Genomic DNA, 25,437 nt, shown 5'->3' on the forward strand with positions numbered 1-25,437 from the left:
ACGGCAGAAAACACTATGCATTTATCATAAGAGAATGTTGCAGAATTGGAGGGACTTGTAGTGATGATGACTGCATGAATGAAAAGGCTGGTAGGATGAGGGACTGAAAAGGCAAGGACTGTCTACTTTAAATAGAAATGAAGGCTGAAAAAGAATATAGAATAATGAATGATTTTGAGTAGACAGGTTGCAGCTTTCCCTATCGTCATATTCAGTATTAGAAAATAGGGGTATTAATTGAAAACTGATTAATGGTAAACTGGGTCTTAAATTTAGATGTGCAGCTTTTTATTCAGTGATGCTGTGGCATTATTACTGCGGGAAGGTATTAAAGTCAACAATTTAACAGGATTTAAGGGGACTAGACTGTATCTCACTAAACTCAATGTTTAGTAAAATGTGGTTAAGGTAAAATATCCTTCTGTCTACCAATCTTTAATCTTTCATGGTTATAGTAAGACCTTTATGGGACGAGGTTTTATTATACTTTTCATACATATTCTTGGACTTTTGTCTGAAGCAATTTGTGCTGCCCATTTTGAGGAACGGGATGCTGAACTAGATAAAAGACAAGAATTATACTGTGTTAATCTTTCTATGTTGTCTAATCTGTATTATAGTGCAAAAATAAAGCTGTTGTACTGTGCAAAGTTGACCTGAAAAATTTAGACTTCTTGATCTGGAAGCATTTAGCATTCTTTAATTTTTTTTAACAGCTTAAGACAGTTTGTCAAACACAGAGTCTTAACTATAGTAGCACTAGTGGTGTGATAGAAAAGGCTTTAAAAAGTTCTTTAGTTTGAATATGTTCGATGACCTTTTTTTACTTGTTCTAATATTCAGTGAATTTTTAAATTCCCAGTAACAGTTGTCCCTTCTAACTTCTGTTAAGAATAGCTGAAGAGAGAAAAAATAAGAGTTAACTGGAAGGAGCTACTTTTTAAGCAGTTGAATGGCTAAAAAAGCAATTTTAAGGAAGGGAGAGAACAACTGAATAACTGAACGACAACTTGATAAATGGCTCTACAACCATAACATTGAATTTTGTCAGTTTTGTTTAAGTTGAGGCATTAAAAAAAAGAGGAAAAACTACACATCTTGTACACATTGTAGAGATTGTGATATGTGATATTTTTATGACCTTGGAGAAGCTCTGAGAGGTGCAACAGGATACAGACCTGTTTAATTTGACTTGATGGTTTGTTTTAATGAATCAGCCATTGTTCATGTTGAACTGCAGATTTAAAACATGTTTGTCAGCAGTGTAGAGGGCATATTCTTTTTCTGGAATCTTTTTTTCTGCATTTATGTACAGAGTTAGAAAAGTGATATTTAAGTAATTGTCAAAGACAAGTCCTGAGATGAAGCAATGATGAAAATGTTAATTTGCTATGATTCCTACTGTTTGTATAGTGTGTTTTAATATTTCAATTATTTTCAAAAATCTTTAAATATAAACTCTGTGAGACCAAGCTTTACCTATGTAAAATATTTTAATGAATTGCTTCTAGATATAACAAAATAGCATGCATATTGACTTGTTTTCCTCTATTTTTCCTCTGCTGCTTTAATGCTTGTTTTGGGATACACTTAGCACTGTATGTTAGAGTACTACTTTTCCTCCAAACAGAACAGCACTTTTCTGATGTCGTACTTAGTGAAGAATACCTCAATCTTGGTGTAGAGCAGGTGTGCAGTCTTATATCCAGTGACAAACTCACAATTGCCTCAGAAGAGAAGGTAAGACCATCAGTATCTCAGTATTCTTTTTATCCTTTGGATGAGAGAGCTCTTGCTGCTCTTGTACACTTGTTTGGATGCGTTCTTTGTTTCCTCAGTGAAATTAGGCATGTATTGTGCTCATGTTTAAAGGATTTTTCCCCCACAGTGTTAACAGTTTTTCCCAAAAGTCTTGTCTGTCTGATGTTGAAAATTAATCTCAACTCTTAAAAATCCTAAAATGGTATTACACATAACTCTTTGTTCTTTGAAAATATGGAAACTAAAATAAATGGAAATTCCTCCACATTTTCAAGCAGAACACATGCTGAGAGTCACATACACAGGAGTTTGGTTTGCCAAGGGATAAATAACTCAAAAATAGTAGCTTGAAGAGCAAGTATATGCTATCTAACTTTTAACATCAGCAGTCCCACAAAGGTGTTAAAACTGTATGTAATATGTGGGCTGTTTAGCCTAACTGAACAGATGTGGGTTGCAAAGGAGATGGCTATAGCTTGGTATAACCAAACTTGAGTTTAAATACATGTTGGCTCACCTTTAGCTAGATCTCATTCTTTCAAATGCATTTTTGAAACTCGGTGATCTTCAGTGAGCCCAGTTCACCTCTTTAAACCTCTAATGGTTTTCAGGTTGTAGATGTATTCATTTGGAATCCAGTTGTGATCAATTTAAAATATGTTGGTTTTCTTTTCTCCAAGAAGTATATAGCTGTACTAACACCTGTGTTCAAATGAGGCTAAACTGTATTCAAAAGCATGTTTGAATGCTGATTTGTATGGCTAGTTAGTGTTTTGTGTTAAAACCTTTTTGAAACTTTGAATCTAAGAACTATCTGCTTAAACTGCAACTAGCAAAGTCATGTTGCTGTTCCTATAATACCCTGAAGGTCAGGTTTTATCACTTTGATTTTGATACATGTGATGCTGCTTCTGTGGAGTCCAAGTAAGGTTTTAATGCTCTAGTGTGTGATGAGCTGCTGTGCAATAGAGGAGAAACTAGGCTTGGGATTGCTTCTCCTAGTAAGACTCAATGACAATAAATCATTTGAATGATGATGTGTCAGGTTGATTTCCAAGAAGGGAAAAGTATGAGGACTGTAATATCTCTGCTGCTGTGTGTGTTTACCTAGTTTTATTGGATTTTCAGTATCAAGGAAATTATTGTGTGCATTTAAATGTAGCGTAGCTATCCTTGAAACACCAGTAGAAGAGGGATATAAAGAGACTGGCTACTGCATTTTCAGAATTTTATAGTGGGTAAATATGAAAATAATGGGAGCTGTCACTGCGGTTGTCTTTTTTCATGTTAGGAATTTTAGTATAAGCAAGAACTGTTTTTGAAGGCATACTGATATTTTCATACTACTGAATTTGTAAGTCAAGGGACTTGCATTTGTTTGTTTCCTGGAAGGTATTTGAAGCAGTGATAGCCTGGGTAAACCATGACAAAGATGTAAGGCAGGAGCTAATGGCACGCCTGATGGAACATGTTCGGCTGCCTTTGCTTTCCCGTGAATATTTAGTTCAGGTAAGCAAAAATGAATACTAATTTTTCTGCATGTGAATTTTTCAGTTTATCTTTTTTAATGCCAGATGGATAATTTTAAATTTAAGCAACAGTGTAATGTAGTGTGTTACTGATAGTAAAAATAAACAGACAGCCACCATTACATATGCACGTGCATACACACATACAGAGGATATCATATACAAGTAATTTATCTGTTTGGCTGACTACTTGTCATGCTACACTAGTAATTTGATTTAATTTGCTGAGAACAGGTTAGCTTTCATTTTTAATATGATATTTGATACAACACTTCTTTTTATAAGTGAAGTTTAGGTTTCAGAATTGAATCTATTGTTGGTTCGGACTTGCTGGTAAAGGAAACAGTTCTTTACGTGGTTCAGATATATATCTTTTCAGATTTTATAAGATCATTTTGAATGTTTAGGTGTCGGCTCAAATATTTAAGATTGAAAAATATCGGTTCACTATTAGCATGTTTAGTAGGTGTCGTAGCATGTTGATAGGTGTTTGTTTTAGAAATTCTGGTTTTGTGATATGAATTTCCTGCACTTCATGTGGGTTGTCTTTTTGGTTGGTTTTTGGGTGTCTTGTGGGTTTTTATGTTTTGTTTTGCTGTTGTGGTTTCTTATTGTTGTGGGATGGTTTATTAGTTTGTTAAATTATTCTCTCTCCCCCCAAAGTGTTCTGTACTATCTGTATTTGAAAAGTCAAGAAGTGCACTTCAAGAAATGATTTACCTTGCCTAACACTGTTTCTTCTACTTACTAGTTAGGAGAATCAGCATTCTTTTCAATGACTGCATATTGCCATCACATAAATTTGTGTCTAACTGTGGTTAAATTACAGTCTAAAAAATCAGAGTAATCTGCATTCGTGTGATGTAACACAAGCTTTATTACATTTCAGATTGTTATTTGTGTTTTACTTCCTTAACATGCTCAGACCTTGTTAAACTTCTATTAATAAACAGAGAGTTGAAGAAGAAATATTGGTTAAGAACAGCAGTGCTTGTAAAGATTACCTCATTGAAGCTATGAAGTATCACTTGCTGCCAACTGAGCAACGAGCATTGATGAAAAGCACTCGAACGAAATTGAGAACACCTGCTAGCCTTCCAAAAGTAAGAGCCTTATTTTTCCAATGTACTTATTTCTTCAAACTCTATTTTAACAGATTTCTTGAGAACATGACCATCACTTGGGGTGTTCCAGTAAAAATTCTCATACCAGAATTATTTATCACCAAAAAAGTAACAAGTGATTGCTTTCTACTCCATACTACTTGTGATACAGATGTTTTAGTTTTCCCACCTACCCTCCCTACATCCTGTCTGTGTAGTGTTGTCCTGTGTTGTGCCTCCCCCCTCCTCCCCCCAAAAGGGTTTTTTTAGTAAGTTCTTCAGCATTTGAGAAATATAAAATTATAGGACTGGTGTTAAAGAGGAGGTAATCATGTTTCTTTTTTTTTTTTTTAAAAAAACCAAACCCAAACAAAAAAAACCCAACAACCATAACAAAGTTTGATGCTTCCAAGTTGGGGCATTTATTAAATTTTTACCAAAATATAGTCTTTTGTTCATTTTAGAAGAAGAAAACAGAACATCAGATATTATCTTCTTTACAGTAAAGAAGTTTTCTGATAGCATGGCAACTGCAGTATTGGAACAGGAGATTCTATTCAGCAGATTTAGCACATTTCTCTCAAAGGAATCAGATAAGGCTGTTCTGTGATGGTCATAGTTCCACTGAACATCATAGATGCTGAATTCTCTTATCTGAGGTCAGAGTAGGATGTAAAGATACAGCAGGATCTGCCCCATTCAGGGGAGCTCCACCTAGACTCTAATTGCTTCCTGCTTTTCTATCTCAGAAATTTCCTCTGTACAATGATTACAAATTGCATGTGTGTTTGGAAAAAAAAAAAAAAAAAAAAAAAGAATTTTACCTGTTTTCCAAGACTCAAATTTCTTCTTTTAGGAGAACCATCCTTGAATTAGTTCTTGTACAGAAGCTTGTTTGATTTTTAACACTTTTTGATCTTTCAGGGCTCTCATATTGGCAAACAATTAATGAATATTTTTATCTCCCTTTTAGTTGATGATGGTAGTTGGAGGACAGGCACCCAAGGCAATTCGCAGTGTTGAATGCTATGATTTTAAAGAAGAACGCTGGCATCAGGTAGCTGAATTGCCTTCCAGAAGATGTAGAGCAGGTAAATGATGCTTAATTTTCTGTTGTGGTTGGCAGTGGTTCAGAATTTAGGTGTCTGTATAAAGCGTCGTATGTTCTTTGGAACAATACTTAAGATATTTATCTGAGAAGGGCTAAGCCTTGACTTCAGTGATCGTTATTAAAATTCAGATTACTTGCTAATCTTGAACAATACAAGCTTGATAAATTGATCTTAATTTGTGCTTCTGTTTGTAATCTCTAGAATAAATTGCTTTACTGTGTCACATAGACACAGAGAATAAAGAAATTTAAATATTACTGTATTATAATAATGAGTAATTTTACAATTAAAATACCCTATTATTATTAAATGAGGTTAAGAATGAGACAGTGACCAATTGATACTAAAAATGTGAAAATGTGATCTTAAAAGTAGCTGATATATCTGAGCAAGAAGAAATTCAGCAAGCATGATGTTCAGAAGTGTCAGCTATTAGTAACAAAAGGTGTCAGAACTACTAGTGCTTAATCTGAATGAAGTGTGGCTCTATGACACTGTCAGAAGCCTGATAGTGTAGTGAGCACTGTAAATTGTGTCAAGTATCTGCTTACTCAGGACAGTACAGAATACAATTAATTGACAAAGAGACTAAGACGCTCATCTTTCCTCCCCGTTTCTCTGCTCTAGGAATGGTGTACATGGGAGGCATGGTTTATGCTGTTGGTGGTTTCAATGGTTCTTTGAGAGTTCGCACAGTAGATTCCTATGATCCAGTAAAGGACCAGTGGACAAGTGTTGCCAATATGCAAGATAGGAGAAGCACATTGGGAGCAGCTGTATTAAATGGCCTTCTTTATGCTGTGGGAGGATTTGATGGGAGTACAGGTAGTTTTGCCTTTATATGCTACTGATTAGCTTTGACTGCTCTTGATGTAATAGTATCAGATTTGATCGTCTCTTTCCTGGAAGCTGTGATGAAACCAAGCATAAGGATAGCCTGGCATCTTGTGGTGTTGAATGTGCTTTAGTGTTCACATCCTTCTACCTGAACAATGGACTGTCTGCTCCTGTCTCAGAGTTTAGGCTTAATGACTAGTGAATCTTTGACAAGTTCCCTTTCAGTATTGCTTCTATAGTCATACAGTCCTTAATTCATGGAAGATGTAAGCAGAAAAATTACCTGTCCCTTTTGTCCTGCTTGCGTGTGAAATGTATCTTTGCATTTTGATGTATTTAAATAGGATTACAAACAGCTTTTTCTGACCTGTGAGAAGACTTTGGACGTACACTGTTCATTCTCTTCACAGGTGCATTAAACCATTTGTGCAGAGATGATCCTTTTCCTTAATAACTAATACTGAAGCATATGTAAGAGAGAGTGAATTAATTAAAAAGCAAAAAAAAAAAAATCCATGGAAGAATTTTTCAGAGTTCCACAAAAGCTTTTATTAATTTGCCTGTTTTCAGACACCAAGAATGGGTTGACTGTAATTGGCTATCTAAAGGACATCAGTTGTGCCTTTTGCACAGTAATTAATAGTCCTTAAAATGAAATAATTGGATTTTTCAGATATGAAGAATCTTCTGGAAGTAGACAGTATGTTGCACCTAGATTTATAGAGAAAATAATGTTATATTGTCTTCATAGGTTTATCATCAGTTGAAGTTTACAACTTAAAGACTAATGAGTGGTTTCATGTAGCTCCAATGAACACAAGAAGAAGTAGTGTTGGTGTAGGTGTTGTTGGAGGTAAGTTGACAAATGATACTAAAAAGAAGAGGGGGGAAATGTAATCTTTTACCCTACTACCTTTTCTCACTTTTCAAACATACTTCAGATTCATCTTTTTGTTCAACCTTGTAATTCAAATGGTATGAACAATACATAATTGTTCTACTTGGTTTAGACCAGCTTTTTTTAGCATAGTTGTTTTAAATTTCTTTTCAGACCTTCAGTTGTGCCTGGGGCCAACTAAGGAAAAGCTTGCTAAGCATGCATACTCTAGGTTAGGCATGTCAGCAAAGCTAGAGAGCCTGATTACTGTGATGACCTTTAGTGATGTAGCACTGCACTATTGTTAACTCTGTTACCTGTGGCTGACTTCGCGGGTTGCATGCTGGGGATGATCTCAGGGACACTGCCAGGAAAACTGCTGACTTTCAAGTCAGCTTGGTGGTGAATAGCCTGGATGTCACATGCACAGTTCAGACCTGGGCTTGGCTTTTGAGTGTGGAAACGGTTTTAGGCATGCATTTTAACTGCATGGGAACCCCTGCTGCTTCTGATCTGAAAATGCAGACTATACAAATAATTTTCATCTGAATTTTTGATGTTTCTAGGAGGCATATTTGCAAGCTTCCAGTGTTGGACATACTTGAATTAGCTTGGTTTTCAACAATGTTTAATTAAAACCAGGGTAAAGTACTTTTGTATTTCAGCCAGGCAATTCAAAACCTTTTGAGTCACGTTGTTCTTAAATACTGGCTGCCTTTTCCATCCTATAATGGCAAGAACTATAGCGTACTGTCTTAAACTGTTTGCAAAATAGAAACTCAATAACTGATTGACGACAGATAATGATTGGTAGCTAGTTCAGAGAACAATGACTTCCCCACAGCCTGTGTACCAGTATAGTCTGTGTGCATTAGAAATTTGGTTACCCTTCTAGGTAAACTGTATGCTGTTGGTGGCTACGATGGGGCATCACGTCAGTGCCTTAGTTCAGTAGAATGCTATGATGCTAATACAAATGAGTGGACCTATGTTGCAGAAATGAGCACTAGACGGAGTGGAGCAGGTGAGTGAACAAGAATCAACTAACCTTGTAAAGCAAACAAATTTGTGGGTTTAAAATGTATCTAAAAATATAAAAGGTAAGCTGAAGTCTGAGTTTAATGGAATGTGTTAGTCTTAGACGGCTGATAGATTGCAGGTTATAAACATAAAACTGTCCTACAGAGTAAGATTCAGTCTGTTAATAGTAAATATCTTACCTTGCTTTTTCATACTTCTCATATTCCTCTTCTTCTCATAACTTCTGATGTTTTTAACATACAGACTAATATGCATGGATTGTGACAATATCATCTAAATACTGAAGTATCAAAATATACACGGCCAGGATGAAAAAAATGTCATTTCTTCAAAGATGTCTCTTTGCCAGTGTAGGGCTGATTTTTCTAATAGCATTTTCAGGTTGACTTTACATGTAAACTGTGGCTAGATTTGCACCTCTTTGGAGGACTTGTTCTGCATTTTGATTCACTGCAGGAAACCTTGCCCTTGTTCATTCTTAAGTTAGTATTACTGGTTTCATCCTATTACTTCCACTTATGTACCCTTTGTTTCATCTTCAATAATTCTTCACATCACCAGGTGTTTACATCCTTTGAATATGTATAGGCTATTACATGTTACCCTTCCTTATTGTTGAGCCAAGGTATATCTGTTTATTTCTTTATAATCTTAAAAACTTCTTCTTTACTTTTTTTGTGGATTTTTTTTTCCTTCTTGTGATTCTGAGTATGTATATTTCTCTTCAAAGACATCAAAAGTGCCTGTGGTATTCTGCTTTTGTTTAATGAAATGATGCTTCCACAGCTCCAAACTGATTTTAGCATTTTCATTATCTATTTATATTATGGACTCAAATCTCATTTACTGTTCACTGTCCTCTATTTGTCTTTTGGTATTTCAGGTTTTTTCAACTTGCAGAAGTTGATGTTTTATTTCTCTAGATGCGTTCCCATGGACTTTTTCAAGTCAAATTGCATGATACTATTTTTCTGTGTTTATTTTTTTTAGTTAAGTCACTTTTTTGCCAAGTACTCAATGGTGCTTTTTAGCAACAGCCTTCAAAGATCTACTAGCGATTGCATTAATGTGCTTCATAATTGGAAGAGATGTCACTACAAATAAAACTGGATGGACTTCTAGTATGCTCAGTAGATGATTAACAGTTATGCCAACTTTTCATCTTTCTTTCCATTATTCTTTATTAATTCTGAACAGTTTTTAATCTGTATAATGATGTTTAAGTTAAAATTATTTTGAAAGAAATATATTAAAATTATTAAAATTAAGATACATAGTTTGTGATACTTCCATTATACCCTTAGAAAATCAGCAAGTAGATATGTCTCTTATTGCTAAAAGTAATGATTTGATCATGTTTCTAAACTAAAACTATGATGTTAATGAAGGAAGCATGATGCACTGTATCTCAGGAAAACATAGTTATCTTGTGAAACTTCTTGTTAGTCTGTGCAGCTTGGAAGTAAATTCTGGATTAAAAACTGGCCAGAGTGGCAGTAAGGGTACTGTTACATGCTCCTGCCTAATACTGGCAAGTTTTGAGGAAAATATTTATATAAATAAATGGATAAATTACAAATATCTCTATAAAGATAAATAGCATTGGTGGGTTGTGACAAAGCCTCATTTTGCAATCTGCCCGCACACCCATTTTATCTCAGGTTTTTTTATTTTAAATATTCTCTTTTGCAAACTACTGTTGTGCTTGTAGTGTATTTATACACTAGATATTTTCAGATTTTTTTTTTTAAATGTTGAATTACTTCTACAACTCTCAAATTTAGTGCCTTAGATACACTAACTACTGGGATCTTTCTGCCCCTCTCCTCTGTCCCCTTGTCCCAAAGTTTAGGACTGTGTTTACTCAACTCTCTGCTGCCTTTTATCTTGTCTCTGATTTTAAAAAAAGTGGGAGCGGAAAAGTAGTCAGTTATTTCAGATTCATATAATTGAGTAAAATAACATACTTTTGTGCCACTCTGTTAACATGGAAGATGATATTTGTGCGTGGGGGAGGTGTTGGTGGTAATGTGAAAATCATGACTATTGACTGAGCTTGACTGTAGTGGCCAAATATCCAAAACCACCAGAACTGTTTCAGCTGGTGATCAGTAGTCCTGGTAGTGTTGTGGGTGCTAACTAAAGAGAATTTTGTTCCTGTATGAAACCTTTGGATCTCTGTTCATCTCAAGGAACTTAAGCCTGTCTCTTCTGTTCCTACTGCTTCAGCTTCATTGAAAAGCAACTTCAGAGGTTAACCCTCAGTTATTCTTCTTTAGTACCAACTGCTGCTCAGTTGATCAATACAGGGACAGATCTGTTCCCAGCAACATATTGGGATGAGGAGCTTCAGATCCAGATATAGGCCATTTGGGAGGGATGAGAGATGTAAGACAGGGTCCTGAAAAATGGGCAGGGAAGAAAAATAACAAAGAAAGGAGAACTCGGAAGACGGCAACAAGAGGATACAGACGGAAGGAGCAAGAATTAAGGTAGGACTTGGAAACTGGGTGTGGGATTAAGGGAAAACGAAGCACCAAAGAGCAACAGAGGACATTATCAAAAATAAGGACCTATCAAAGAAAAAATGTCAGTGTGGCAGGGGAAAAGCTCTACACACTGAAAAGGAAGGTCGATAACTATACAGAAAGCCTGGGTGGGGGGATTTACATCACATCACATATTTAAACTAAAAATCTTAGCCGCCCTCCTAGCTCTGTAATGTTTAATCCTACACAAGATGAATGTTGTATTAGCCTGCCTAATAAAGTGTGATCAGAGTGGGAGAAAGAAAATCTGTCACACTATACTGTGACATGATAGCTAGAAATAATAGCAATAAAAGAAATTAAATTAACTGGGAAGGATATGGGGAAATGTTAGTAGTGAATATCACTGATAAAGCATTAGATAGCATGATTTATAAAACAGTGTCTTATTAAGAAGCTATTTTTCAGATTTGTGGTACCAATTAACTCTTCCATGTTTTCTTCTCTCTTCCTTTAATTATTGAAATCTGTCTTTTTAATAAGAAAATGTAGTTATTTCAGCTATTTCTTCCTTTATAGGAATGGCTCTTCCCTACAATATTAGTGATATGTTTTCAAAGATATTTCAGCTGGCTATTAAGTTCTCAGGGTTCTCTTTTTTTTAACCCAGCATTTTTTTTTTCTCTGAAGGACTGAACTGATCTTTCTCATTCATAGTTGCTGTTTCCCTTTATTAATGATTTTAAGCTGTGCCCTTTCCATAAAAACCCTTTAAGAACTATATTTACAAATCTGTCTCAGCTTTGAGTTTAATAATCTTAAAGTGACATATTAGATTTCCCAATGTACTTTCACAGTAGTGTTTTTTTCAGTTGTCTTTATGGTCCATCACTCATAAGTTGTAATGCAAAAACTCTCTACATTTCTGAAATACATGATGTTTGGGTTCTAATAGTGCATTATATAGTGAGGAATAAACAAAACAGGCCTTCCTTTCTGCTTCCTCTATTGCCATCTTTTCAATATGTGCAGCCCAATTAGCAAGTAGATACAGACTGGCTTTATTCCTTCATCCCAAGCTTACAGATTGATAAACTTTTGTTTGAAAGGGAAGCCTAGGAGCAAAGGTATTTTGTAAATCCTGGAGGAGGAAGGTGCTCACTCTAACTGTTTTCTTTTGTTTTATATATATGTTTACAAGGTATTCCAACACTTCAGTGGAAGCATCCCTGTTGTATAATGTCTATCCATTCAGCTTTGCTCCTCCGTACTGCAGTTTTTATGTTCTAAAAATTCACTTATGCTTTATCATCTTGTCAGATTTCCGTTATGCTGGCTGAGCATACTGTCTCATTTACTGTCACTTCTAATTAGTCCTAAATTTCAACAGTCCTCATTTTCCCACACATCATTTTTCATCCAAAATTTTCTAAATATGTTGCAGAACAGCTCTGGTCTTTATATGCTGCAATATGGTAGATGGGCGTGCAAGACATTTTATCCGTGTCTTGCTGTAGTTACTGTCTTTTTGCTTTAAATGCATCCTGACCCAAGTATTTTCTAAAATAGTTCCTAACATTGACTGGATGGAGGATTATGTTAGTGGACATAATATTTGTTGTTTCTCCTTTGTATCAGTCAAACCATTCTCTGGGTAATTTTGAGTATTTTCCTGTGTTCACAGGTGTTGGTGTGTTAAACAATTTATTGTATGCGGTAGGTGGTCATGATGGTCCTTTGGTAAGAAAAAGTGTTGAAGTGTTTGATCCCGTTGCCAGTACGTGGAAGCAGGTTGCAGACATGAACATGTGCAGAAGGAATGCAGGTATACACAACAATTACTTTAAAATAGTGGTAATGTCATTTGGTGTAAATGGTATGTTTCTATATTTCTGCTGCTTTCATGATGTTGCAGAATAGAAACTGTGCTTTTCTGGGGTGAACAAGCCAATCCTGATTTTCATACTGGTTTCCCATCATTTTTTAGGTGTTTGTGCTGTAAATGGTCTCTTGTATGTAGTTGGAGGAGATGATGGTTCCTGTAATTTATCAACAGTGGAATATTATAATCCAACAACTGATAAATGGACAGTTGTGTCATCTTGTATGAGTACAGGAAGGAGCTATGCAGGTAATGCATACAGATATTTTTTTTAACAGACTTTTTACAGTATAACAGCTAGGATAAGAAATTTGATAAAGCATCCAAAGGCCTGTCTAAGGTAAAACCTAAGATACTAGAATGGGTATGAAGAATCTGATGGTACATTTTGAATGATGACTTCAGTTATTCACTACAAGGAAAAAAAATGGTATTAAACTGTACTCAAGGGATTTAGCATGTAAGTGGTGAGTTAGAAAGATGATTCCTTTTTTTAACAAGAGATTTGTTTCAATCTACAGGGCTCCAATTCTGAAGTTCTCTTGGGATTTGAAATTTAGAAAACAAGAACTGTTTCAGGAATCTTTTCTTTCAATAATTATGGTTTCTAAAATGAGTTATTTAAGTGAATGTTAAGGATATATTTCACTGATAACAAAATGAAAGTAAACATGAGTAATGGCAAATTTTTTCAAGTTACAGAAACTTTCCGAACCTTGCCCTGATTCAGACAACTTTCTGTCAGAGAGCAATTAGGGAAAGTATGATCAGTATGCACTGATGCTGGTGCAGTTTTTTGATGTTATGCAACGTATTACATTAAAACTTTATTTTCATATTCTTTAATTTTTGTTAAATACTACCTAAAGATGTATGCCTTTTTTTCCTCACTCTAGGTGTTACAGTTATTGACAAACCATTATGATCAGTAAAAGGATTTTCAATTTGATTATGCACTAGAAGCAGTGTTCAACAAGTGTATTTGAAGTGACTGAGTATCTAAGCACTTCTCTACTTGTAGCTGCACCTTGAGTCACAGTGGAAGATGTGACTGTCTACAATTACAGATGACAGATGATGAAGATTACTCTAGGTAGAAGCAATGTGTAGGATTATTCTGCGATTGAGCAGAAGCTGATTGAATTTTTGAAGTCTAGTGGACCATTTTTTTATTGCAAGGTCTTCAAAAAAAAGCCACTTTCATATGAACCGACTTACGTCAGTCATGACTGAGAAACGGATTGTCAGTGAAGAATGGTGTGTATTCTGGTGAAAGTAAATTTTTGTCTTATTTTTTCCAGAGACTAATAAATATATTTAAAGAAATGAACTGTCAGTCTTCATAGTAGGTATTGAATCCCACCTCAGTAATTCAAGCTGGCATGGGGTAAATTTGTTTCCTTTTATAAAACTTTTGTTATATGACTATACTGTGTGCATATGTTTGTGTGAGCATAAGTTGCTTTCTATTGAAATTCTTCAAAACCTGATTTTACTATTTATAATTTGGCACAGTACTTTGAATATGTCAGTACTATGTTGTAAAACAGAGTTGTATTTTTTGATATGTAACAATGCTTAACACTACTAATTCCCACTGAAGGAGATCAGAGATGGTATAACACTTCTTGAACAGGTGTAATTTCAAGATCTTTTTAATAAAAACGTTGTCTGTACTTACGATTTTTTTTCTGTTCAATTTTGGTCACATTTAGATGTTACTTCTTTCTTACCTTTTTATCCAAAAGGTGATTTGGCATGAAAATAACTGAAAATTTATAATGAATGTATGAAATTGCGTTGAACTTGCATGGTACTAAGGCCTATTTATGCGTGTAACCTTAGCTTCTATTAGCTAATATCTGAATATACTGTATGTGGCCATGCTTATAAAGCAGCTCATTTTTATTCATTCTTGGATGACCTCCTTTTAACATGACCAAAGTTATTGTCATATCTGAGACATTTTCTTCAAATAAAAGTTTGTATATTGTTTCCTAATGCCAACAAGTTGCTTAAAACCTGTGTTTCTCAATACAAGTCTCGAATCAAATAATCTTGACATCAGTGATTTTTTTTTTTTTTTGGGGGGGGGATGTGCAGGGAAGCTGCTGTTCTAAAGATCTGAATGCAAGCAAATTCAGAATTACTAAGGTCTAGGAACTGGTCATGTAAACATCACTGGTTTGTCACAAGTCTGTTCCTGAGAGTTTTGGTTTTCAATTAGTAAGGTAGTGGCCACCTTTAAGTTCCAGTAAAGCTTTAGAGCTGTGAAATTCGTGTGACAGTTGAGAGGTTTTTTTTTGTTTGGTTTTTTTTTTGGCAAATACTGTAATTAAATTGTTACATTTTGCTGTTAGTATTGTACGATGTTTTGTGGGTTGAGGGTAGTGGGTTTCACTAGAGATCATTTATTTGTACATTTGTATTTGTAGCATTTTACCTGCATGATACCGAATGAGCGGGGTCCATTGCTGCCGTGACCTACCCTTGTATTTCAGTCGTTTTATTTACTTAAGCAAGGAAGCCGCAGTGTGGGTGCCTGGACACCAGCGCTCTCCCTCCCCTGCAGCCGCAGGCAGCGCTCTGGCGGCGGCCGAGGCCGTGAGCACGAAGGCGAGGGCCGCGCCTCCCTAAGAAAAAAAAAAATAAAGAGAAGACAAGGACTCGGGGCGCAGCCACGCCGTGCCGTGTGCTCCTGTGAAAGACCCTCGCCGCTTTAAACGAAGCCTCAGGAGCAGCGCGGAGGGAAGCCACGGGCAGCGGCGGCTCTCTCAGGAACGACCCTTTCCCTTGTTACCGGCCGCCGCCGCCCCCGGGGCCGCGCTCAGACTCCCCTTCTCCTCCTGCTGCCACTGTACTTCTCAGCAGCTTCAGCCGCCGGCCGGGCGGAGACACGGCGGGTCCGGGCCCCCCGCCGAGCGGCGCGGCGCACCGGCCCCAGCCCGAGGGACGGGCGGGCGGACGGGCCCCGCCCCGCCCCGCCTGCCGGCGGTGTCGGTCTCCTCCTCATCACGTCGTTGACGTCACCCGCTCTCCCTCCCGCCTCATTGGCCGCGCGCCGAGGTCTCACTATCCTCACTCCACCCCTTCAGCCAATCGGCGTGCGGGGCCGCAGCTCCGTCCCGGCCCTCCTCACGCCTGACTCTCCGCCGCTGCCGCCCGCCAGCCAATGGGCGCCGCGCCGGGGCTCTGCGGCGCGGCCAATGGGAGGGCGCCCTTGAAGAGCCGGCGGCCCCGGCGGTTGTTAGTCCGGGCGCGGGCGCTGCCACTGCCTCCGCCGCGGCGTGAGGGGCCGCCGCTGTCACCCAGGTGAGGGGGCGCGTGGGGCCCACCGCGGGAAGGCGGCCGGGCCCGCCGGGGGAAGGCGGCCGGGCGGGCGCTGCCCGACGCGGGGATGCCCGTGCCGTTGCCGCGGTGCGGGCGCCCGCCCGCCGGGCCGTGGGGCTCCTCCTGGTGACGCCCCCGTGCCGTGGCTGCGGGTGGAGGCCCGGCTGTGCGCGGCTGCCGCCGGCCGGGCGTTTCCCTGGGCATTGCCCGCGGCGTGTGCCGGGGTCTGTCCGCCTCCGCGCAGGGTCCTCGCACGGGCTGGGCGGGACGGGCGAGCCCGATCCAGGCGCAGCCTGGCCGCTGGCCCCTCGGCTAGTCGGCGCCTTTCTCGGGAAGGTGGGCAGCCTTGCGTGCCCATCGGTTCAGGAGCCGGGGTCGTACGCTTCTCCGGCGTCTGCTGTGATGTACTTACCGTTAATAAAATGGCATCTGCTGTGCTGTATTTGCTGTTGATAAGAAGTGGTAGCATCTTGATGCTGTTTCTAAGACAGACAAATGGTAACTGATGTTGTTGCACACCGAGCTTGGTGCGTTATTTATGGTGGACGTAGTCTGAGTGTATCAGCTAGGGAGTAACCAGCGTCCTCGTGCCTGTGGATGGCACATGCGTGTTAGAGAGGTCCAGAGGAGGGCCGGGAAGACGGTCAGAGGGCACCTCCCCTGTGAGGACAGGCTGAGAGAGTTGGGGTTGTTCAGCCTGGAGAAGAGAAGACTCAGGGGAGACTTTACTGTGGCCTTTCAGTATATAAAGGGGCCTTATAAGAAAGACGGAGAAAGACTTTTTGCTGAGGTCTGTAGTTACAAGACGAGGGGTGATGGTTTTAAACTAAAAAAGGGTAGGTTTAGATTGCACATAAGGATGACACTTTTTACCATGAGAGTGGTGAGACGCTGGGACAGGTTGCCCAGAGAAGCTGTGGGTGCCTCATCATTGGAGGTGGTCAAGGTCAGGTTGGACGGGGCTTTGAGCAACCTGATCTAGTGAAAAATGACCCTGCCTATCCCAAGGGGTTTGGACTAGATGACCTTTTTAAGGGTTCCTTCCAACCCAACAGGCAGCCTGTTCTGTGGAAATGGCAGAAGTTTGGGTCACCAGCAGGAATGCTGCCTCTGTGCTTTTGGGAGCTGTGATGAAAACTCCATTACTTATGGGAAGGTGGATTGCCCCAAACTAGCTACAGTCTAAAGGCAGGCTGCTGTGTTGTAGTTTGCATGGATTCTGGCTCATAGCTATGAATGAGGATGGATAATCAAGAGATCACAGTTAACTTAATTTCTAAATCAAAATACAATTATTTTGAAAAAAAAATGAAATAAAACTGAGTAATAATAAATATTTCTTTATCCTTTTGCTTCCTTAATCTCAAAACTTGAGAGCTGATTACCTCTCAAACCAATCTTAGGTTTTGTTCTTTTACACGGTTCTGTAGAAAGAAAATTGGTCTTTCCCTTCACTGTTTGTACTTCAAAACTAGGCAACAACTAAGATAGGGGTGGTTTTTTTAGTATTAACTGTTGTTTTTTCAATTTTTCTCAAAATTTGCAGGTTACTTACAACTGTAGAAGAAGTGTAATTGTGATGTTTTATGTTTGAACGATGGCAATGAACGACAGCGTTAATATCTTGAACTCTGCTTATCTGGCGGTGGAATATATAGACTCTTTCTTGCCTGACAATCCCCTGCAGCAACCATTTAAAAATGCCTGGAATTACATGCTGGATAACTACACAAAGTTCCAGATTGCAACTTGGGGATCACTTATAGTTCATGAAGTTGCATACTTTTTGCTCTGTGTACCTGGATTTGTCTTTCAGTTTATACCATACATGCAAAAGTATAAAATTCAGCAGGTAAGACAAAAGTTGTGAACGACACACTTCCTGATTTGTGTTTGAACATGTGAAGTAGAACATATAACTGCAGCATCCTAGTTTCCAATTTATATGACTCCATTTCCTCTATGACTTGGACATCCTGGAAGTAACAGAGCAAAATTACAATGTGTATGAGGAGAGAAGAAGTGGATTTTGAGGAAGGAAAGGAGATTTTTCTGAGGGAGGGTATCCTTTTCATCATGGTGGTGTAGAGAGAAAAGGGTATGTCAGTCTTTGCTAACAAGGTTGCATATATGGTTTATGTATCATCAGGGGATTGTGTAATAGTACCATAACATCTGGTGGTAGAGGTGTGTCTTAGTATTATAAAAGAATTACGTGGTGTGCTTATTTAATAGCAAGTGTCTCTTTCAAAAGGATTTTGAAGTATTTTAACAGTGGAGAAAGCCTGGGATGGACTGCACGCTTGCAGTTGGTATTAAAGGCACATCTAGTAACTAAAGATGATTGTTTTCCCCCAGTTTGTCATAATATGAATTGGATATTAATAACACCAGCTTCTGAAATTACTACAGTAATTGGTAAAATGTCTCCCTGCGAAACCCAAATGTTTTCAAGACAACTTACTTCTTCACAAGCTTGTATCTTCAGCTTCTCTTTGTATTACTTTAGCTACGGAGATGCATTCTGTTGTGTGAAGAAGAAAAGCAAACTTGGATTTGGGTTAAACTGTTGAATTTTAAGTGTTCCTACTAATTACAAACACTGAAACAACAAGAATAGTTTGGGGCGACTGACAAAGACAAAGACAACTTCTGTTGAGAAGCTTACTTTAAATTTTATAGAAAGCTAGTTTAGAAAAAGAGGTTTTGATGAAACTGAATCCCATGTAATTTGTATTGCCTGCATTAATTTGTGTTATTGGGGGACCTGCTATGTGTCTTCCAAAGTGAAATGAAACTGCCTCCAAAGTAATTTTTGCAGCACTTCAGTTATGGGCAATCGATATACGTAACACAACTTTTTGCTTCTTCTTAGGATAAACCAGAAACATGGGAAAAACAGTGGAAGTGTTTCAAAACTCTCCTCTTCAATCACTTTTTCATTCAGCTTCCTCTGATTTGTGGCACCTATTACTTCACGGAGTATTTTAACATCCCATATGAGTGGGAGGAGATGCCTAGATGGTAGGTAGATTTTTCTCATAAGTTGATGCTGAGTTACATACAGTTGGAGGTGCGGAAACTTAACAGTAATTTTTTTGGTGATGTAAACTGTTTGTTAATGGTGATGTAAACTGTTTGTTAATTTGCTTCTGTTGATGCTTAAATGCTATTAAGAGCTAATTAGAACTTCCTAGATATTTTTTTTTTAAATGGCTCCAATATTCTGATACTCAGAAGCAGAGAGATCAGGATAGAGTTTATAGAAGCAAAGCAAGATTCATCATGGTGTGGCTTAAATATTGGACTTTCTGGGTTTTTTTATCCAAAATTTTTTGGCTCTTCCTAAGTGTTTCTTCTCTCCACCTTGTTTTAGATCATAGCAGCAGTGTGTTCCTTAAAGGAGAGAATCTACCACCTGCTTCACATTCTCCTTTTTTTTAGTAAATGATACACTAAACAAAGCTGAATTAGTTGTAAATGCCACCTCCTCACCCAACCCCCACCCCTAGAGTGGTTCTTTACAGCAGAAGGTTGTCTTTCTTGGAAAGCTATTTTGTGTCTGGTTTAGATAGCTGATGTAGCTCTATATTTTTATATCTGGGTCTTACACAGTCTATGAGTGTTCTCCGTAGACTGTGTGTGTAACATTGAAATGACAACTTGTTATACCCAATGCTAACTCACTTCAGCATATCAGCAGATGAGCTGATAAGCACAGTAGCCCTCGTAACAGGTTAATATTTTTAGCATGTTAAAAAGGTAGCGTCAGCGCGCTGTTATTTAGTCAGTAATAGGCATAAACATTTCCCACCCTTACTAGCATATAAACTATTTTCTCTTTAGGATTGTGTGTCTGCTAGTATGTTTTATAACTAATAGCTCTTCTGCTTTTTAAAGGTACGTTCTGGTTGCCCAGTGTTTTGGATGTGCAGTGATTGAGGATGCCTGGCACTATTTCCTGCATAGATTGCTGCATCACAAGAGAATATACAAGTATATCCATAAGGTTCACCATGAGTTTGTTGTATGTATTCTTTCATCTTCTTTTTTAATATCTTTTTTAGTATATGTGGTTTCATACAACTTATTTAAATGTCTTATTTGAAAGAATTAAGAATTTTGCATCCCTCTGACAGTAGGATAGATGTCTGGACTGTTTGTCAAGAACAGTCATCCATTTTGTTTCTGAAAACACCTTTATTTCATTTAATGGGAATGAAAGATCACACTCTTGCCAAAGTTTGATCGTATCTGTTGGGCTGGGTGAAGCAGGCTTTTTAAAACGTGTTTATAGGCCTCATTGTTAGGGGATAGGAAACAGCAGGTTTCTGGGTTTGATGCCTTGCCAGTTCTCTACCACCTAGGGTGTTATCCAGAGCATACGTATCTCCAGAACATGATCCAGACAGGCAGCTCCAGCAAGGCCTGGGTGTGTGCATCATACTTAGAGCGTACTTGATTCAGGGAGGGACTATAGCTCTGGAAATGGGCCTCTGGAAGCAGTATAGCCAGTTGTGTGATACTGCATCAAGAGCACAGTGCAGTACAGAGATTTTGGGTGGTTCTGCATTTAACGGTGTTGGAGCCAACATTGAGCACAAGGTAATGAGCCACACTTGACTGAAGGTGGCACTGTTCTGAGCCAGGTAGGGTCCAGCAGTGCTTAGACCTTATAGTTTGTATAGTTGTGTTTAGATGGCACTGTCTCTGGATCGCAGAAGTCAGTGCTACTGTGTTTTGGTGTGTAACCTATAGTGTGCATAAGATAAACTGCAAGCTACCGGGTCAGGAGTGGTTTATACAGACTGTTGGCAATAGAGAAGTTTGGTATTGATTGATGCGTGCATAGATATGTACATCTGCAGCAGCAGCTGCTGTTTTCCTCTTGCTGTTGGCAGCCCCTCAGGTCTCTAGCAGGAGCGGCTTCTGGCCATTATTCTTGAGAGTGGTTAGCAGTTCACACAGAGTTGATCTTATAGGCTAGTGGCGGTTTCGCTAAACTTTGCCTGATCACTCTCTAGAGTTACCTGAAAGGACATTGTAGAGAGGTTGGTGCTGGTCTCTTCTCACGGGTAATTAGTGATAGAACAAGAGGGAGTGGCTTTAAATTGCAACAGGGGAGGTTTAGACTGAACATTAGGAAAAAATTTTCACAGCAAGAGTGGTCAGACAGTGGAATAGGCTGCCCAGGGAGGTGGTGGAATCACCATCCCTGGATGTGTTTAAGAGTCATTTAGATGAGATGTTGGGGGGATATGGTGTAGGGGAGAACTTTGCAGAGTAGGGCTGATGGTTGCACTCTATGATCCTAAGGGTCTTTTCCAACCTGAGTGATTCTGTGATAGTAAAAGGTGACAATGTTAAAATCGCCCTTAGGCCAAAGTGGATTTTATTTTTTTCTGATAATCAAATTTACAACCTTCAGCATTAGGTTAAATTTTTTTAAACCATTCCTTATGTGGTGTTCTGCTTTTGAAAACTGTCTATGGAATGTCTTTTTTGGTAAACCAAAGGTAGGAATGACTGGTGTGTGTGTGTGTGTATACATAAAGGAAAGAAAATGTTTTATTTCAATCTCACAATAACATTTGAACAGTGCAAATTTACTTAAAAACAATCATCAAAGATGAGGCTTTTTTTGTTTTTAAAATAAAAGTGAATCCTGATTCTGAGAATATTTTGATTTCCTTTCTTCTGCTTCCAAGACTGGAAGTATAACAAAGCTGATAGGAGCTTGCCAAACACTTTAATATTCCTGAAATAACGCTTCGGCCTGGGGTAATGGTAAGCCTAAATAAAAGTTTTCAACTTTTCACCTAGTAGTAGAAGTGTTGGAGTCACTAATGGAATGATAATACTTATGACCCTGGAATACTTTTTTCCCAGTGAGGATCTGAACACCTGTGTTAAGGCCCTTGCTCAATCATACCATTTCCTTCGCCCACAACATCATTCCATTTTGTCCTATTGTAGTTTTGTGGGGAAATGGGAAGATGAGAGTACCACAGAATGCTGATTCTGATTTTGGGGTATGTAAAATTGAAAATGGTGACTGTGTTCCTGTCTGCTATCTCTTTCTAGTCTCCGTTTGGAATGCAAGCAGAATATGCACATCCTCTGGAAACACTTATCCTTGGAACTGGCTTTTTTATTGGAATTGTGGTTTTCTGTAACCATGTGATTCTTCTGTGGGCATGGGTGATATGTCGCTTAATGGAAACCATTGACGTACACAGGTGAAATCCTCATTGCTTTTTAATAATTGCTTTTTCTCTTCCTCCTAAGTCTGTCTCAAACTTACCTGCCTCTTTCAGGTTTACTGTTTATTTTGCACTGAAATGCTTTTATGCATCTTACAAAGAATGATACAACCTGAACAGTTACCACTGTTTTTGATTTTGAGATAGTGTTAATAGCAAATCTTGCTGATTTAAAAGAGTGCAGACTATCAGCTAGAGCATCTCAAAGAGGGTTTCGGAAGCTAGGTCCCTCATCAGGATGTCTGGCTCTTGATGTTTGGTGTACAAGTGATCTTATACACATTAGAATGCCAAAAATTAATTACAAATAGCAACATTCCAGCCATGAGTTCTTTCCACTTAATAATACTTTGTCAGAGAGTTTTCCTGGACACAAGAAATTTTAGGCAATACAACCACTGAGTGTCTTTAAAATAAATATATAAATTACTTTCATTTATTTGCTCATTAATTTATTTGTTGTAGATATAAAGGACAAGACTTCTTGTCTCTGTAGTAAAACTGACTTCTTTCTAATTTGGCTCCAAAATGCTAATGAATACCCCAGTAGGCTTAGTTGCGTTCATCTGCAAATGAATGAGTTTTTCTTACCTGTGTTCAAGAGGAAGGGGACAGTAAGAGTTCATTTTTTGAATGCTAGTATTACACTTGACCTTGTGTCTGTAAATATATTATGAAGCATATACTGCCTTAATGTAAGCTGAGTGTCAAGTGCTTTAGTGGAACATAAGCTACTAATGAACTCAGCGTACAGATCATTGCTGGTTTAGTTATATATTGCTTATAGGCTGAGAAGTATATGTTGTGACATACCATAAAGTGATTGATGCAAAATATGAATCTGCTTTGATAATTATCATTTTAGTTTGTTGTCTGCATGAGGTGTTTCTAAGAAATTACCTTGCGCTTTCCCCACTAGGTGGCGGTAAGATGCTTTCCGGTACTACTAAGCAAAAGGGTTGAAATCCCTTTAAAGCAAACTGTTCTGGTTTTAATATTACTTTAATTGTATATTTTGAATGTTAAACATATTGAGAACTTGCAGTAAGCTGAAAATAAGAGTAAAACCACTAAAATTGTAGTTGATTTGAGATGCCGCTTGATGAGCAGCTGAGTTAATGTTCATAGATTGTTGCTAAAAGATACTGTTATTTCTTGTTCCTCCTTCCTGCTGGGCTATCTTGTCTAGACCACACTTTTGCCAAGAAAGGTTGGACCAGATGATCCTTGAGATCCCTTCCAACCTGGTATTCTATGATTCTGTGATTCCTAACATCACTCTTGAGTCAGTTAAAGCTGATAAGCCAGCAGGAAGTCAGCTACTGTGATTTTTTAGGTGACTTGCTTAAATTTTTTTGTATTGCCCACTAAACTGAGATGAAAAGGTCAGAAAGTGCCAAAGCCGTTGTGGGATAGTTTACAGGGGCATTTGGCTAGGATAGGAGGAATCTTGTTTTCCTATTAAGCCAGTATTACAAGTGATTACCTCAGGGCCTTACCATACCAAAAAATCATTTTATAAAAATAATAAGTTACATGTCTATATTTTCTGGTTTATATCTGGGAAAAATCCTTACTGTGGTTGTTTTTGTTTTTTTTTTTTTTTATTCTTCCTTGTAGTGGCTATGATGTTCCGCTGAACCCTCTTCATTTGGTGCCTTTCTATGCTGGGGCCCGCTTTCATGATTTCCATCACATGAACTTTATCGGCAATTATGCTTCAACCTTCACGTGGTGGGACAGAATCTTTGGTACAGACTCTCAATTCATTGCCTATAAAGAAAAAGAGAAGAAGCAACAACTCATAATGAAGAAGAAGGCTAACTAAATTTCCAGTGTAAAAATTCTGATGCTAATACTGGTAGTCAACTTTTGCTTTTCTGTAAAGCAATATAGTGATTGGGTGTTAAGCATAAATCTTGTTCCTTGGCTACTAAGTGGTAGGGAAAAAAGGCTAATTACACTGCAGTATCTTCCTAATGGGAATGCTTTCTATTTTATACTTAAGTACTGCATATATTTTAACTACAGATTTAAAGATGATGCAAAAAAACCTGAGATGACTTGTGTCTATCCTTTTTTCTTTTTTTTCAATAAAAAAAAAATATCAATTTTATCTTTAATGATGCCCACTTTGGATCCAGACAGAATTGTATATGTACACTGAAATTGGACTTAGTTTTTTTAAATATATATTCTTAAATTTGTACTATCAAATAGCAGAAGATATTAACTAGTATCAGCACTGTACTGTTTAAATATTGGGTAAAATTCGCTTAAAACCAAAACATCTGTTAATAAGAAGCTTGGACAGACCTTTTGCACACTGGATAATGCAAACTCTTAATAACAGAATACCTGGATAAACACGAGTTAGCAGAGACATTCCTTATCTAGATTTATTATGTCATTTTAGATTACAGGTAAAAAGAATAGAAGTTTTTATTTGAAGAAACTGGTTTTTGCTGCTCTTTTGATGTTGGTTTGTCAGTGTACTTAGCATTTACATTACATTCTTCTCTATGTGTTGTAATTTGCTGAACTGACTTGTTGCTATATTTGCACTTGTGACTGATGAAATAAATGTGGTTGGTTTGATGCGTGTATTATACCTTTCATATGTTTTTTAATACAAAATTGTGTCTTACTCTGTTCATCCCTTTAATGAAGAAGCATTATTCCTGTTAGTGTGGTCTACAACAGTTCCATCTGTTTAACTACTTAGAGGCAGCAGTAAGAGATGGAAATGGAGAACATCTTATAAATTCTGCTGGTTTGTATTTTGAAGGACTTGGATACATAGCTACTCAGGGTAGGGACAACTTTTGGGCCAAGTGTATTCTCAAGTTAAGCTTCAGCTTTCACAAACTAGAATCTCAAAATCTATTACCCGAGTTGTACTAGTAACAGAAGCAGTAGTCTAATATTGTTGAATCTACTCTAAATACTTGTCTGTTGCACAGGAAGTAACAGTGGAAGTAGATAAGAAGGGCTTAAACCCTTATAAAGATTTTGCACTTTGTGTTTTCCTGTCATCTGCTTTTCAGACTTCAAATACCACTTCATCTACCAGGTAAGTCCTTTAGAGATGCTTTCAGCATTTTTTTTGAGTTGAGACCACCTGAATTTTCATGCTGCTTCACGTACAGTCTGGTGTAATACTCAAAACAGGCAGTCCTATGAAAGTGCAGATGAAATCAGGCTTCTAACAAA

The 25,437-nt window shown here is 38.0% G+C and overlaps 2 protein-coding genes across 8 annotated transcripts in view; both read left to right on the forward strand.

Annotated features, from left to right (window-relative positions):
- The window catches only part of KLHL2 (kelch like family member 2), a 62,739-nt gene extending 48,089 nt beyond the window's left edge, over positions 1 to 14,650 (forward strand). For 4 of the 7 annotated variants that reach the window (XM_074905711.1, XM_074905716.1, XM_074905715.1 and 1 more), the window contains 10 exons: positions 1,631 to 1,740; positions 3,154 to 3,270; positions 4,244 to 4,393; positions 5,367 to 5,484; positions 6,133 to 6,330; positions 7,094 to 7,195; positions 8,115 to 8,243; positions 12,434 to 12,574; positions 12,737 to 12,880; positions 13,528 to 14,650. In XM_074905711.1, the coding sequence (XP_074761812.1) occupies positions 1,631 to 1,740; positions 3,154 to 3,270; positions 4,244 to 4,393; positions 5,367 to 5,484; positions 6,133 to 6,330; positions 7,094 to 7,195; positions 8,115 to 8,243; positions 12,434 to 12,574; positions 12,737 to 12,880; positions 13,528 to 13,556 (1,238 nt within the window). In that variant the 3' untranslated portion in view covers positions 13,557 to 14,650. Of the gene's footprint in view, positions 1 to 1,630; positions 1,741 to 3,153; positions 3,271 to 4,243; positions 4,394 to 5,366; positions 5,485 to 6,132; positions 6,331 to 7,093; positions 7,196 to 8,114; positions 8,244 to 9,143; positions 12,575 to 12,736; positions 12,881 to 13,527 lie in introns of those variants that run through there. The other 3 variants (XR_012633609.1, XM_074905713.1, XM_074905714.1) reach the window with 3 other exon arrangements.
- Positions 14,651 to 15,805: 1,155 nt separating this feature from the next.
- Positions 15,806 to 24,835, forward strand: MSMO1 (methylsterol monooxygenase 1). Its single transcript, XM_074905718.1, has 6 exons — positions 15,806 to 15,943; positions 17,508 to 17,813; positions 18,837 to 18,985; positions 19,862 to 19,988; positions 22,046 to 22,200; positions 23,845 to 24,835. The coding sequence occupies exons 2-6, from the start codon at positions 17,559 to 17,561 to the stop codon at positions 24,050 to 24,052; spliced, it is 894 nt and encodes a 297-aa protein (XP_074761819.1). The 5' UTR covers positions 15,806 to 15,943; positions 17,508 to 17,558; the 3' UTR covers positions 24,053 to 24,835.
- The last annotated feature ends 602 nt before the right edge of the window (positions 24,836 to 25,437 follow it).

Source organism: Athene noctua, chromosome 4, assembly GCF_965140245.1.
Source record: "Athene noctua chromosome 4, bAthNoc1.hap1.1, whole genome shotgun sequence".
Lineage (NCBI taxonomy): Eukaryota > Metazoa > Chordata > Aves > Strigiformes > Strigidae > Athene > Athene noctua.